The 16844-nt window shown below is 39.6% G+C and overlaps 1 protein-coding gene across 1 annotated transcript in view; it reads left to right on the top strand.

Moving 5' to 3' along the window:
• Positions 1–16349, top strand: part of STX7 (syntaxin 7) — a 94561-nt gene extending 78212 nt beyond the window's left edge. Inside the window, exon 10 of the mRNA XM_081829029.1 lies at positions 16314–16349. Within this exon, the coding sequence (XP_081685155.1) occupies positions 16314–16334 (21 nt within the window). The 3' untranslated portion in view covers positions 16335–16349. The remainder of the gene's footprint in view (positions 1–16313) is intronic.
• Positions 16350–16844: the final 495 nt, after the last annotated feature.

Here is a 16844-nt window from a genome sequence, read left to right as displayed (position 1 = left end):
ATTAAGACCCTGGCCTGTCCCTGCCTATTGCAAGCTAATCGCACCCCGGGTGGTAAGGGTCTGAGCAATTCCTAGCCAGGAGTCAATGTACGGAAACTGGTCAGGGTGTCTGGTTCTCCTGTTACGACTCGCCATACTTGACAAATCATTGGGACATCCACACATCACTCACACATTCACATTCCAGAAGTTATTACATTCCCTCCCTGGGAATCCCTACCTGGGAGACCTCTAAGAGGTCTCTGGGAGGTGATCAGGCTCCCCTTCCACCCCAATGGGGGTGGGCCTGTCTGGGTCCTGAGGCCCCAGGCCTTACCAGAATCCGATGTCAGGACCAGGTCCTCACCTGCCAAGTCTCCTCGAGTCCGGCGGGAACAGCGGACTGGGGCCAGCCCGGGGCGACTGGGGTGGGAGACTGCCGCAAATTAGGCAGGGCGCGCCTTCTCCGTTATGATCCCTCATTCCGTCACCGCCCCGTGTGGCCCCAACCTGGTGGCAACAATGGGCCAGCGTGGTTGGGTTTCCCGGTCAGGGAACCAAATGTTACGGAACCTGGACTGGATGGCCCAACGGAAGAACCAAGCGGCATTCGGAGACCTTGGAGGATGGGAGGTTTATTTAACGCCAGCAGCCTCAGAGGAGAGTGGTCTCCAAAGGTCTGAGCCCCGAGCACAAACAAAGGGGGCAATTTATACACTTCTATTTCCGCATACTGGGCACTCTTGGCGCATGTGCAAGGTGGGGCAGGGAGAAGGACCCGGATTGGTGTGCGCGGGAAGCAGAGCAGGGAGAGGAACCAGGAAGATCCCTGGGGTAAGGACTGGGACTCTCTAGCTGGCTCAGTCAGCCATTTTAGGACACATATTTTCCTTATCATAATAATCAAAATTACAACCTCACTGGGCCCTCTTACGTGTCGCATGTCAGAGTGAGGAGGTAAACAAATCCTGTCCTTAAAAAGCAATCACAAAGCTGGCAAAACATATGATCATTTCAATAAGCACAGAGAAAGCATTTGACAAAATTAATACCACTTTTGATAAAAATATCTCAACAAGTTAGAAATAGAAAAAAATTTTCTCAACTTGATAAAGGGCATCTATGAAACACTTATGGCTAACATCATACTTAATGGATGAAAGACTGAATGTTTGTTCCCTAAGACCAGGAACAAGGCCAGGATGTACACTCTCATTATCTCTATTCAACACTGTGTTGGAGGTTCTTGTAAGAAATAAAAGACATCCAGTTTGGAAAGGGCGAAGTGAAACTGTATTTATCCTGATGACACGATCCTATATCCAGAGAGCCCCAGGGATTCCATTAGAATTAATATACAAGTTCAGCTAAGTTGAATGCAAGATCAATACACAAAATTCATTTTTATTTCTATATTCCATCAACAATCTGAAAATAAAATTAAGAAAATAATTCCAGGGGCGCCTGGGTGGCTCAGTTGGTTAAGCGACTGCCTTCGGCTCAGGTCATGATCCTGGAGTCCCAGGATCGAGTCCCACATCGGGCTCCCCACTCAGTGGGGAGTCTGCTTCTCCCCCTGACCCTCTCCCCTCTCATGCTCTCTCTCACTCTCTCTCTCAAATAAATAAATAAAATCTTTAAAAAAAAAAAAAGAAAATAATTCCATTCATAATGTTACCATCTGTTGGCTTTCCTGTGCCTCGGGAATTAAAAACCTAGAAAAAAGAATTAAAAACCTAGAAATAAATTTAATGAAAGAATGCAAGATAGGTAGATAAAAAACTAAAATTTGGCTCAGAAAATATATGGAAGATCTAAATAAATGGAGAGACATTTCATGTTTATGGATTGGAAGACTCAATATTAAGATGACAATTTTCTCCAAATTCTCCCTAGCAAAAGAATTGCAGAAATCGACAACCTGATCCTAAAAAATATTTGGAAATGCAAAAGACCAGAATACCTAGAACGGTTTTGAAAAAGAAAAAAAGTTGGAGAACTTAGAATTCCTGATTTCAAAGAATAATATAAAACTACAATAATCAAGACAATATAGTATTGGCATAATAATAGACCTATATAGATCAATGACACAAAATTTAAAGTCCTAAAATAAAGCTTTACATTTATGGTGAATTGACATTCGAAAACAGTACAAAGATAATTCCTTGGGGAGAAAAGATAGTCCTTTCAAAAGATAATGCTGCGACAATTGACTACATGCAAAAAGAGAATCTAGACCCTTATGTCATACCATACACAAAAATTAATTCAAATGGATCACAGACCTAAATGTAAAAGCTAAAATTTTAAAATTTTGCCCTATGTGTGTTGTCTGCTTAGTTTTCTATGTATTTGGCATAGATCTATCCTTAAATTCTCCCAGAAGTATAAATTCCTTCTCAATACCTCGAACATATCTAGTATCCTATCAATTTCAGAGTTTTGGAAGTTCTTCTGGGCCTTCTGTTCTGTGCCAGTGTGGATTGATTTCTTTCTATGACAGAGTTGTCATCTCTGGATCTCTCTCTGTCAATTCTTGAGTGTGTGGGGGGGGTCTCCCTTTGTTTCTCCCAGTCTTAAACTCTGATTCATGGCTCCACAACCATCGTATCTCTCACTTTCTTCCCTAAAGAATGTTTATGTGAGAAAATGCGAAGGAGATCAATTTCTGAGATTTTGCAAGTCTGGAGATTCTTTATTGGTCCCTCATCCTTAACTGTTCATTTGCTGGGTCTAAATGTTTAGGTGGCAAATAATCTTCAATAAGAAATTTGATGACTTTTCTCTAATGACTTTATAGGTTTCCAATCAGCAATTGGAAAGTTTGAGCCAATCCAATTCTCACTTTTTTGTTTTTTTAAAATTTTGCTTGTTTTTTTATTTATTTATTTGAGAGAGAGAGAGAGAGCACGAGCAGGGGGAGCGGCAGAGGGAGAAAGCAGGCTCTCCGCTGAGCAGGGAGCCTGATGCAGGGCTGGATCCCAGGACCCTCTGCTCATGACCTGAGTGGAAGGCAGACATTTAACCGAATGAGCCACCCAGGTGCCCCCAACTCTCACTGTTTTATGCAATGTTTCCCCCTTCTCTAGCAATTTTCAGATTGTTTTCACCCCATGTTTAGTGATTTCATGATGATGTTCTCTGGTGTAGTTTTATTTTCATCCTTAGTCCAATGAACCCACATCTACAGTTCTGGGAGATTTTCTTTTCTTTTTTTTTTTAAGATTTTATTTTTAAATAATCGCTACACCCAACGTGGGCCTCAAACTCTCAACCCAGAGATCAAGAGTCCTAAGCTCCACTGACTGAGCCAGCCAGGGGCCCCTCTGGGAGATTTTCTTGACCAACTTGATAAATCCTCTCCTCTCCTCTCCGGTCAAATTGCTCTGCTTTCTAACTATTTTTCTATTATTTGGATAGAAGCTTTTTTGCTTATTTGGTGTTATTAAAATTGTTATTTAGCATCTTATTTTCATTTCTTTCTCTTTTTTTCTTTTGGCTTTTTTCCCCTAGGTTTTTGTTTTCAACATTATCTTCCAAGTCTTCTTTTGAGCTTTTCTTTTGTGGTATTTTATTTTTAATCTCCCAGACTCCTTTTATTATCTGATTGTTCCTTTTAACGGCATTCTGCTATTATTTCACAGATGTTATATTATTTCTTAGCTCTCTGAGGATATTAATGATAGATTTTTGTTGTATTTTGTTTTCTCAGGAATAGTTTGATTACTCAAGTTACATTGTTTTGATGATTTGGTTTTTTCTTTCTTTCTCTTTTTCCTTTAGTCTCTGTCTTTCATCTTAGAATAGTAGAGGATTTCCTCAAATAACCTGTGATCCTTTGCAGCTCACTCATACCAAAAGCTGGGGAGTTCAAGGAAAAGTTCTAGAACCTAGTGGGACTTGTACACTATTGTCTTCATGGCAGGGTGTGATCTGACAGGGCAGTTTTATTAGGGGGTCCTCAACATTAATATCTTCAGGCTGAGTAGATTCTCCAGTGAATAACCTTCTGCCTAGAGGGTGTAAGTGAGCACTCAGGGTTCTAGAAGCTGGCAGAGAAAGAAGGACTATAGTCTGACATTCCGTACTTCACTTATTCTCCCTCTTTCCTTCCAGAACTCCTGCCCTCAGCCCTGCCTAGTCACTCACCCCCATCCCCATTTAGAGTTGTTGTATTACACTTTCTGGAGAGTAAACCTTCAGTGTGGGGCTGGAGCACAAGAGGGATCATGAGGCAGAGCTGAGTGGAAGAGAGAGAGGGAAGTAGTTGCCTCTAGCTTCCTAAATTTCCAAACATCCTTCATATTTTCACTGTCTTCCCCACACATCAGCTCCACTTGCAGGGCTATCTGGAGTCCACAGGGCTGGGCCGTTTGGAGATTCTGGGATTTAAGTCACATTTTTCCTGGACTGACTGCCAGGTGAGGCTTTAGTTTTCTCAAATTTGCTAAGTCATTTACCATTGATCCAGGTGCTTTATGGCTTTCAAAAGTTTGCTGCTCTTTTTCCCCCTTTACATTCTCTTTTTCTTTGTGGGGGTAGGGCTTTGAAAAATTGTGTTAGTGGGTTTCAGGAAGGAGGGAGTCCAGGCAAATTAAGTGTTCAGTTGACCATCTTTATTTGGAAATGTGTTCTATTATTCTTTTTTTGTTTGTTTTAAGATTTTTATTTATGTATTTGTCAGAGAAAGAGAGCACATGCAGGGGAAGCGGCAGGCAGAGGGGACTCGATCCTAGAACCACACAGGACTCGATCCCAGGACCCCGGGATCATAACCTGAGCCAAAGGCAGACGCTTAACCGACTGAGCCACCCAGGCGCCCTATGTTCTATTATTCTTTATGTCATTTTGTGTGCCAGAAAGTTTTCATAATTTAAATTAATTAATTGGAAGGATTTCACACTCAGAAATAGAGACATTCAGGGCAAGACTGGTGGTGGGTCATAAGGAAGGGGATTTATGTATCTCAACAGTGACACCGTATTGTCAGAGCCCCCGTTCTCTGCCATACAGAAAAACTACATTTCTCCTGATCTCAAAAAAAATTCCTATCCTTTTCTTGATAAAAGTATAGACAGTAAATAAAAATACTTTTTGGACTTTTTTCTTGCTACACACTTTACTCCACTTTTTTGAGAGTTGATACTGAATAGTGATTTAGTAAATTAGGAATAAATAAGCAGTAAAAAATAACCCAAACATTCACATTTTAAATTTCCAGAATTAATGATTAGTTCAAAATGAGTTCCTAGGTCTACAGACTTGTGTTGTAACTTTCTTATAAATGAAATAGCTATTTCAGAACTCTCTCAGGAACTAGATCTTTCCATTAGGTTAGAGGGCAAAACCATGCAGCTCACAGGAAAGCGAGTGTTTTGCAAGTGATGTCAAAAGCCTTCGGGAGAGTCTGCACGTCTGAGACGGGCTTTATTCATACAAGTCCAACTCGAGGGTCTCAAGCAGTCAGCACTCAAGAGACAGGCAAGGAAAGGTCCGCCTCTGATTTCAGCGTGCGTTGCGATCCCCGTAACCCCCCGTAACTCCGCCTGCGGGCTCGTCTGCCCCGGTTGGTGAAAATTCACACTTCGGGTCCAAGCTGCTGGTTTGGTTAGTCTGCTGGCAAATTATGTGAAGCCCAGCTCGTCCAGGGAAGTTGGGTGGGGCCCCTTCGCCTTCTCACTCTTTCCCTTTGATGTTCTTTTTTTTCTGGAAGTCTTCACCGCTGTGTTTACGGTTAACGACATGCTGGGTAGACCACTTCTCTTGTAACCCTGTTATTGGAGTCAGCCGAGGTCAACAGAACTCTGCGTGCTTTTAATTACAGGGGTTTGAATTTTTTTTTTTTTCCAGCTTTCCTGTATTTTACTTTCAGTCACTTCTGCTGTACTTTTCTCCCTCTCCACGCTCCTTCTCTACTGACTTCTAATTCCGAAGAAAGCCTACCTTTCATTAACGACCAACGAAATGGGAACAATAGATAACTTCAGGAGTTCTTATTTACAAGTGTGAATTAACTGGACAAAAGGAATATATTTGCCATGCAAGAACAGGTGCACTGGCGGATGCAAACAAAAAAACTACGTGGCGTGACTAACATTCCATGGTTTTGTTCTAGAGACATTATTTCTAGGAGTCAAGAACAGTTTTGTCTTTAGGCCTATTTATTTATTTTATTTAACATGTACTTATATAGTACTTCCTAGTGCCAGTCTTCAAGGACTTTGTAAGTATGAACTCAATCTTATGAGATAACTATTAATGTTATGCACATTTTATAAGTGATAAAAAATGAGGCACAGAGAAGTTCACTAACTTCCCTAAGGTTGCACAGCTGTCAAGTGGCAGGGCTGAGATTCAACTCCAGGTGGTCTCCTACTCCAAAGTCCATGCTCTTTATTTATTTATTTTTAAGGTTTTATTTACTTATTTGACAGAGAGAGATTGATCACAAGTAGGCAGAGCGGCAGGCAAAGGGAGAAGGAGAAGCAGGCTCTCCGCTGAGCAAGGAGTCCCATGCAGGGCTCAATCCCAGGACCCTGGGATCTTGACCACAGCCAAAGGCAAATGCTTAACTGACTGAGCCACCCAGGGGCCCCTATGCTCTTTATTTTCTAAAAAATTGAGCCCATACCTTGTTACCTATAGGTATACTCTGCTCGTAGAAAGAAAAGGAAGGAAGACAGGGAAAGAGAGAGAAAAAAACAAGGAAAGAGGGAAGGGGGAGAAAGAGAAAGAAGGACTGGTGAGGAAGACAATCATAAATGACAGTGATGAGTCACTGTCATCACTATCATCACAAGCTGGGTTTATTTAATACGACACCATACATTTAGAGAATGTGCCATTTGAAAATGCTTCCAATATAATCCTATTTATGCTACAAAGCAAACCATACCTGTACTTGCAAGCAGTGAAATAATGCCTTAAAATCTGAATCTGCTTTAAACCGAATGTTTGAATTTGCTGAGTAGACTAAGATTGTGGGGGAATATTTTTCAGGATATGCAGAAGCTTCTCAGTAACTGGCTGAGGAAAAAAAATATGTAGCCAAAGAAAGGATTCAGTTTCTACCATGTTCCTAAAAACTATATTCTGTTTTCAAGTGTAGCCTTGATAGCTGAGTTTTAACTTTTGCAAAAATGTGTTAAATAGATATTAGAAAGATGCTGTACGTGCAGGCATGTTTTCTAGGCACAGAGAGCTATCCCATAACATGTACATATTCTTAAACATGTGGTTATGAAATGCATTGTGAAATTAGAGAGGCATTTTAACTCTGTGTGTGTGTGTGTGTGTGTGTGCGGCGGAGGCAGGGGGTCTGGAGAGTGAGGTCCGGATGCAGAAGAAATCAGACTGCGGAAGTGAAGCTGGAACCCTGGGACCCAAAGAATAATTGTGTGTGAAGCGATTTGAGTAAATAGAAGACAGGAAGAGATGACAATATTTATGTAACAAAGCTAATCATTCAAAATGTCATACCCAAACATTCACTTGGTTGACTGAATTTACTTCCTCATAAATTAATTTGATAATTTAGACAGCTGTGCTTTGGGGTATCACGTAACAAAATGCATTAGCATTTCAGACCTCTGTGAAGATTATAGTCCAGTCCTGCTCAAAACGGCACATCTCCATTTGTTTCTTTAGAGCTTAGATGCATTATTTCTTTATGGTGGTTTAAAGTTTGTGTCTTGGCTCCACTAAGAGTATCTTGATGCAGTTCTTTCTTATATAAATACTCTTCCCCCAAATTTTTGTTTTGTTTTAGTTAGTCTCCATGTACTGATAATTCTTACCACATGGAGCAAAACATTTCAACACTTTATTTATTTAGGAAAATGGAGGCCCTTATTTTGTTCTTTCTTTTGATAGAGCTCAAAAGAAGAAAGTGATAGTACTTCAAAAATGGTTTTATATTAAAGAAAAATGTGTTCCATATCCACTTCAAAAGGGAGAAAAAAACCTGTCAGGTTTTTGACTACCTAGAATTTGATTCATCTTCTAATGCTTCCTGAGTTACTTAAATTGCTAGAATGTAAGCTCCATGAGGGAACAGATTTTTTGTTTTTTATGAGTTTTGTTCAGTGAGATATTGCCAGTGTCTAGACTTACAGGCACAGTGGGATGCAATCTAAATAAAAAAACTCACAAATTTCAAATAAAAAATATTTCAAGGGATTAATCCCGATGAATTAAGGAAGTGTTCTTTTATAGGCCTGTGTAAACATGATGGTTTCCTAGAAAGGTTTGGCTTCACAGTACGAATTTTCTTTTTATGTTTGCTTATTTAAAAGTTCTCACAAAAATCAGCTGATCTAATAATTTTTAAACATTGGTAAAAATACAAAAGCTTCTAAATCCTGGTAGCTATTTACAGAAAGCTGAATAAATTAACTTCTTCATTATAGAATGTATACTGTGAACATTTCTAGCAATTTGAGTCGTGTTTCTTAATTTTTAAACTGTTCTTTCTATAAAAACCACAATTTGCTTAGACTTTCTGATTTTAAAGTTCTGCTGCTCCCCAACCTAATACTGTCTTGTACATGGCGATCATCCTACTAACCAAACTGCATCAAAGACTGCTTATAAATCTGACCTTTTATTAAATATACACTTTTAAATTTTATTTTAATCCTTAACTTTCTTTTAGATAAGCTCTACTCCTACTATCTTCGTTTTGCACCAACTTGTTTTCCCCTCCCATCAATATGCTAGTTAGCTGGGCAGAGCCGTCTTGGATAATCTAGTTAAGTTTCTGCTTTCTGTTAGAACATTCCAAGCATCTATTCTCCGCGTTTAGAAAGAGAGCTTTCTTTTTCTTTTTCTTTTTTTAAACATTTTATTTATTCATTTGAGAGAGAGAGAGTGAGCGCACAAATACATGAGTGAGGGGGAGGGGCAGAGGGAGAGGGACAAGCAGCTTCCCTACTGAGCAGAGGGCCTGATGCAGGGCTGGATCCCAGGTTCCCCAATCATGACCTGAGCCCAAGGCAGATGCTTAACTGACTGAACCACTCAGGCACCCCTAGAAGGAGAGCTTTCTATTTCTATTGTGAAAAGCCACAAACTAGCCAAATCAGGGCAATGACCATAATTGATGGAGAGTTACCTTGAAATGGGATATCGAGGCAGGTGGACACAGATCAGGCTGAGGCCATGTGATTGATGTTGACAGGACTCTGGTATTCCCCTTGACCCTATCCCTTACTTCTCCCTCTTCTGACTCATTCAGTGGGATTCAATCTGCTGCTTTTTCTAGTTCTCTCTTTTTCCACTCTTGGTCACCAAAAAAACATATGGAATTCATACCCCGTTAGACAAACACTTTTCAGGTAATTTCTTCATATTAAAGGGGTCATTTGCTTCATTAGGTAATTCAGAATTGACGATAAGTGTGCTTTAAGAAATTACTGTCGTCAGGTTTATCAGTTTGCCGAACTTCGCCACTCTCAAATAATGTGCTTTTTATTACATGGTGTTTGCTTTTGTTCCCAGTGAATTAGAGAATTCAAATTAATGTTCTTTACTCGGTATTAAATTATTATTTCCTTGGGAAATGAATTGATCCAGGAATTTCTGTAAGACCGAATTAAGGCATCACTTTTAAAGAGGGGGGAAAGAGTGGAGCAGGGGATGGTCTGTTGTGGCTGATCATGTGGCTTCCTCTTTGTGGGAGGCAGGTCAAAGTGATCCCATAGGTCAAGACAATTCCCTTTCCTGGAATACTTAGACCTCTTAAATATTTTTTACATGGATAAACCTACCCTCCAAGGGTAGATATTTTGGAAATATTTTCAAATCAAAACATTGGTTATGACAGTGAAAAAAGCCTTTCAGCAATATGAGAGATACAGAAATAATATTTTGTTTCTCTGGTTTATATCCCAAATCATATTTTTTGACTTCCTTAGATTTTTTTTCTGACTTTACAGACCTGCAAATAGGTAGCAATAATAAAACCTTGTCAGTTTTTTTAAAAGACATGTTTTCAAAATATTTCATACACATTAACTGGTTAATGCTTTTAGTCACGGTCTGAATTATCTAAATGCCTTCACTCTCTAATGTCACTAGGAGTCACAAAATAAACCTACAATTTGAAAAAAATGCGATCAGGGCTATTTTCTCCATAACTTTTTGCTGCTGTGAATTCTAAGCACTAATTACATACTTGAGAAAGAGAGTTAGATTATTTATTTTTTTCTAAGTTGTTCCTTACGAGACATTAACTCTCATTTTATGTTTGTGAAGTTTGAGTTTTCAACACCTCTAGTTGTCCTTTTCCTAACATCTGAAAAAAGGAGAAAAATGGATTGGTAATTTCCATTCCCCCTAACAAAAATAATTGAATTAGCTTAAAGTGTGTGTGTGTGTTTGTGTGTGTGTGTGAGTGTAGGGGGGGTGGGGAGGAACAGAGAAATAAAATATAAAAAGATGGCTCACTTCCTTCAATTTCACTCCAACTTACTTCCCCTCTTCACATCATGTTCCTCACCATTAAATTTTCACATGTTCCATTGCTGTATGATCAATTTCAGCATGTAGTCATTTCTCTGGGAACTCAGTAACCACATAAAGTTTTAGAGATTTCTGTCAAGGAAAGCTCTAAACATCTGTAGCAAATTGGTTTTCTGTGGGGTTTTTTGTTTGTTTGTTTATTTTACTTTTATTCAATAAAGATACTACCAATAGAGTGGCTTGATAAGAGATATAAAAATTTTCTAGGATCCATAACAGTTTATGGTAGTAAAAAATATTTCCTATTATAAGGGATTTCTTCCTTCACGATTGAGATAAGATCCTGTTGTCTTTGCTCTTATATAAATCGAAAAGCAATTTTCTTCCTCAATTTCCTCCAAATAGATAACACTACTGACCTCTTAGAGTTATTCTGAAGCTTAAATGAGACAGTTCATGTATCATATTTGAAGCACTCAATAAATGTATTATTATTGTGATGATCATTATCCTTATTATGGTTTTACTCCCAAGAGTTACAATACCTGGCTCTGTCCATAACCTCACCTTAATAGTTATTCTTTATTCTTTAAATGTCTCAAACTCACTGTTGAAATTTGTTTTTTACCAAATATTAATTTCCTTAAATATGTTGGAAGGATAAAAAGTAGAGAAGAAGAAGGCATTGTGAATACATGGTATTCTCCCCAAAGGTAGGGCTCTTTAGAAATTACCCTTCTGGTCATCCTCCTGTTTCTCATTATTACTGGTCGTTTTACTCCTAAGGCTAATTTTGTGATGGCCTGGGGTTTTGATACTCTGTTTTGGTAAGCTCTGCTATAAGTGAGGTGACAGTAATTATCTGGTCAATTATAACAGTGACAGTCAATCCGATTATTTAGTTTAAAATGTATAGCTTTTTAAAAAAATTATCTAAATGAGGGAAAAGATGACTTTTAAGACCAAATTGCATTTATGTGAGGCTAAATTAATTTATCTCTAATTTCAAAGTTAGTTAATCTTTAATTTCTTTAACTTCTGATATGGATCTTTAAATGCAGAGATTTTCAAAGGATTAAGACTAGAGCTTCAAGGGGCTCCTGGGTGGCTCAGTCGTTAAGCATCTGCCTTCAGCTCAGGTCATGATCCCAGGGTCCTGGGATCAAGTCCCGTATCAGGCTCCCTGCTTAGCGGGGAGTCTGCTTCCCTCTCTGCAGCTCCCCCTGCTTGTGCTCTCTCTCTCTTTCTCTGACAAATAAGTAAATAAAATCTTAAAAAAAAAAAAAAAAGACTGGAGCTTCAGTTTACAAATGAGAGGAAATAAAAGCTTGCAGCACAGGAAACAAACACATTTTTCTTCTTCTTTTTTTTTTTTTTTTTACATATATATGTGTATATATTTTGTTTTTCCAAGAAAATGATCTGGTTCATAATAAATACTTTGTGTTAGTTATGTTGCTGTAATGATTTTTATTAATCCTTTTGAGTTGTAGTCTCTCCGAGGGCAGGCACACAGTCCCTTCCTGTTATAGGATTCCATATCCTGCTCCTAGCTTCTCACAGGCCCTCTTCCTTTGCCCCTCACCCCAGGTACAATCTCTTCAATGAGTTTAGTTTTTCAAAAGCTGAGAAGAGCTGTAGACTTTAGGCTTTTGGTTTTTGGTCTTTGAGGACCAGGCTAAAATCTCGGTAAAAGGAATTACAGTATTTCAAGGGGGTGGGGTGGTTGGAGGTAGAACACAGAAAGGACAAACTGGGATGTCAATGACTTGTCCTGCCTCAAGTGCCATGAAGAAAAGGTACAGGGCGCCATGAGAAGCTATAAGACATTATCCTCCTGACAACTCCATGAAGCAGGTATGCGATGCAGGTAACAGACGCAAGTGGATCTCAGCTAGGCTTTTGGGGGTGGGGAAGGGTGGATTTAGACACACAGACTCTCTAGAATAACAAATTAACAACAACTGTAAAGTGTAATTTTGAACATGGCAAAAACAACCCCACCAACCAAACACACAAGTATATTCACCTTTACATTCTCTCAGTCCCTACACATGGCCATATTTTGACATGATTGTAATTATGACATTCAGACTACTTTGCATAGGGCTTTTTCTTACTTAACGTATTATGATGGGCCTTTCCCTGTGTTTCCATCCTTATAATTAGCATTTTCAACTACTGCAAGAGATTGCTTGTGAAGTGGGCCATGATTGGCTTAGCTATTATTCTTCTGTTGTTGGACTTTCGTGCTTTCCAGCCTTTCACGATCATAAATAATACCACACAGCAGCCTTCTCCAAAGAGCTCTTGACCTCTGCTGAATCCAGAAGATAAAATCTCAGGGGCCAGAAGCATGGGGCTGTGGGTCACACAGAACTGGACTGGATTTCCCTGTGGGGAAATCTGGCTCCATTCCCTGTGGGGCTTGGTCCTCAATTCGGTGTTTTCAACCTCTGGCTCCAGTCAACCCCTTGAGGCAGGGCCTCTGTACTTGCTGTTCCTTCTGGAACACCTTTCCTGCGGATCTTCCTAAGCATCTCCCAGGCAACATCCAGACCTCAGCTCAGAAGTCATCTCCTTAGAGGTGCCTTCCGGCGCTGCCCAACTCTCCTGTTCCCACACTTTGGCCCATTACCCTCTTTTATTTCCCTTCTCAGCTCCTATTGCTCTCTGGAACAGTGTCAGCCCATTTCTCATGGCCTGTTCACTGTCTCTGGCAGAACTGTGGGTGCAGGAGGGCCGGCAAGAGTCCTGTCTGCTCCCCCCACAGCCTGGTGCACCCCAGGACCCTGGCACTGAGATGAGATGCCTCCTGCTGGGGTCTCCCACCTGCCCCGCCCCGCCTCCGAATTCTTCTTCTTTATCCAAGCATTGATTAGAGAGCTTCAGAGCCTTATTTAACACTCATTCCCAGACTACGTCTTATATTTGCCAGTTTCCACATGGAAAAATAATTGCTAATTATTCCAGTTTTTTACTTAAAGGAACCTCTTTTCATTAGTTATTATGCCTAGTGATGACTGTAATGACTTCAGTGAACTTTTTGGATAATTGTGTTTTTATATTTATACATCTGGTCTTTATGGGGTTTTTTTTTCCATTATAGTACAGATTTCTTTAAATTTTTCCAAAACCACATGTGGAATTTTGGAATCAAGTGGTACTGAATCATCTCATCCTCAGCGTGGAGCCAACTTTGTATTCAGTTTTGAAATGATAGTGGTTGCTCATTTCATCAAAGCACACAGGCTTTTCTTTTAATTGATGGCCGTAGAAGTATGAGCACACAGAAGCACAAGTACTTACTAAATCTGCGTAACTAGAAGGAGACTATCTGGGGGTCCCTAGACTTGAGGAGAATAGCACTGTATTCACATTGCCTTCCTCCTCTCTATTCTTTCTCCAAACATGTTTATGGAGGTTAGAACTTGGTAAAACCAATACCAACGTTGGTAAAACCAATACCAAGAATTAACTGTTAAGAGAAGGATGTGGAAAGAGCCCAACGTTGTTATTAATTGTGCCAGGCACCCAACCATCCTGCTCGTACCTAGTAAAACGTTGTAACTATGAACAATTTGCTTCTCTCTAGGACTTACTTTCTCCAGCTACAGAATGAGAGTAGTGACCAGGTTCCTTCCCAAACTGACATTCCTAGGATTAACTCAGCACATTTTATCACCCTTCATTTCTCCTCCCGCAATCACTGGCAGCTAATGTCGGTTCAGCCCCACAGAAGGGCAGTTTGTCAAAGTGTGAGGACATGGTTATTTTCAATAAGCTATAGATCATTCTGATGAACGGCAAAATTCCAGGGCCTATTGCTCTCATCAATACCCAAACAACTTTTTAAGCATGACTTTATAGTAATATAGGCTAAATACTAGTATAAATCAGTTTCTTCCCTACCATGTTATTGATAGACATCACGGTTACCCTGTAAAGGGAAATTCTAACAGACGGTCATTAGTGATAAAAAAAAGAACATTACTTTTTTTCTTCCACAGACTGTTTTTAGTTGAAACAATTTCAGAGCATAGTTTATAGATAATGCCCAAGTGTAGGTTTTGCAACAGAGAAAATGGTTTGCCTGCTGTTATTTTTATTTTCATATGTAAGAGCCTAAGAGTGATTTCCAACGCCAACTGGCCCTCCATTGCAAAGCAGCCTCAAGAAGTCAGGCTCCTGATAATAAAAGTAAATGCACTGTAGCCTCACCTTCTCCATTCACCTACAGTCATCATTACTTTCTCCCATTACTACAATGAGGAGTATATCATTGGGCTAATAGTGGTCATAGCATCTTGCTTATATGAAAAATATCAGCTCTGCTGGAAGAAAGTGTCATAGTGATGACCTGGTGGCTTTAAAAATTATTATTTTGGGGGGCGCCTGTGTGGCTCAGTCAGTTAAGCATCCAACTCTTGATTTCAGCTCAGGTCATGATCTGGGTTATGAGATCGAGCCCCGAGTCCAGCTCCCGCCCTGGGTGTGGAGCCTGTTTGAGATTCTCTCCCTCTCCCTCTGCCCCTCCCCCCCAACTCTCTCACGCACTCTCTCTCTCAAATAAATAAATGAATATTTAAAAAAAAAGAAAAAATATTACTTTTTATTGAAGGTGAGGTAATAAATGTTTTCTACAAATATTTATTAAGCACCTACTGCATGCTGGTCCATACTCTAGGCAATGCATTTACAACCAGGAACCAGAAGCGGTTCCTGATCTTGACAGGCTAATGGAGGAAAACAATGGAGAAAATATGGAAGTAAAAGGAAAACAGGAGGAAGGAAGAAAGGAGGGAAGGAGGGAGGGAGGAGAGAAAGAAAGAAAGAAGAAAGAAAGAAAGAAAGAAAGAAAGAAAGAAAGAAAGAAAGAAAGGGAGGGAGGGAGGGAGGAAGGAAAGAAAGAAAGAAAGGGAGGGAGGGAGGAAGGAAAGAAAGAAAGAAAGAAAGGGAGGGAGGGAGGAAGGAAAGAAAGAAAGAAAGAAAGAAAGAAAAGAAAAGAAAAGAAAGGAAGGAAGGAAGGAAGAAAGGAAGGAGAGGAGAAGAGAGGGGAGGGGAGGGAAGGGGAAAGAAAAGAAGAAAGGAAGGAAGAAACCAAAGTTCTATTTTTGGATTTTCTGCCACTGACTCATAGTATTAACTTGAACCAGTGACCAACTTTCCTCTGCTAACTAAGCCTATTCACACAACAGTGAGAAAATGCTTCAGCTTCCCTATTTGAATGTTGGACAACTGCTGAGATCACTTACATAAATATTTTTCTTTGAGCTCCCTAGAAGACAGGAACTTTATAAATATTTAGTATTATTGTTGCACCTTAGGTACAAGCAGACAGGAAAATTACAATACTCCTCTATTTACATAAGAAATAACCTATTTCAGACAATTCCAGTCATGCCAAGCAACTTTGCATTGGTTTGTTAGTGTCCTTTGGGCTTTCCTTTTTCCTTTCTCCTCCCCACCCTTGCAGCTGATGAATGTGGAAATATAAATAAATCTTCACAGCAGAGGGTAGGAAGGTGAGGAAGCTCAGCGTGGGGGTAGTCACACTGGTTGAGCTCAAGCTGTGTATCAGAATGGGTGAGGATTCAAAATAAACATTACATTTAAAATTCCTGATTGAAAAGTGTGAGAAAATGATTCATTTTAAGAATGAGTAATTTGGTTGAATGTTCTGTACTTGAGTAAGACCTTGCGACCTTGCTGAATCTTTAGTTTTATCTGTTCTGTTTCTTTTTTGGATACATGTGGTGAGAAGAAACCTAAAAAATGGGATTGTAACTGGCATGTTTAGAGTCTGTTTGTTTCAAGTGGAGTCTTCCAAAATTAATTCACCTGTTTCTTTGCAAATTCTTGTCCCACAGGCTGTTCTTCCAAGCTTTTAATGGGACTAAGTTCTGGAATGATGTTCTCAGAATGCATACAAGTGTTATTTTTGGATGGTGGAATTTCAGGTGATCTTTTTAGTTTACTTTCTTAGTCATACTTCCCTGCAGTTCCTGACTTTTTTTCTTTAACAAAGGAGCAAGTATCATTTTTACAAAAACAATAGTTTGAAAAATAATAAAATTGAAACCCCTTACCACTGATTTCATTCTCCTCTCTGCCATATAGCCCGAGTTTTTAATGGACCTATGCTTTCTTCTTGTTTTCCTTACAAATTTAAGACAACCCACCATACAGTAATTAATTTCCAAATTGGGAAAGTGAGTCCTCTGTGCAATTGAGTAGGCAGTTGGTGTTGATCTGGGGAACTCAGTCAGCTTATGAACCACACTTACATAAAATTTTCTCTTTTGTCTTCATTTACGGGGATAATTCAAACCAAAGCAGAGTGGGTCTCTTGCATATGAATTATGCTGATAATGTTCTGTTTATTGACCAATGTCAAGATG

The sequence above is a fragment of the Leptonychotes weddellii genome, chromosome 8, assembly GCF_054177405.1.
Source record: "Leptonychotes weddellii isolate Sample4059 chromosome 8, ASM5417740v2, whole genome shotgun sequence".
NCBI lineage: Eukaryota > Metazoa > Chordata > Mammalia > Carnivora > Phocidae > Leptonychotes > Leptonychotes weddellii.
The sequence above is the reverse complement of the archived record's forward strand: the minus strand, read 5'-3'. Positions and strand labels throughout refer to the sequence as shown.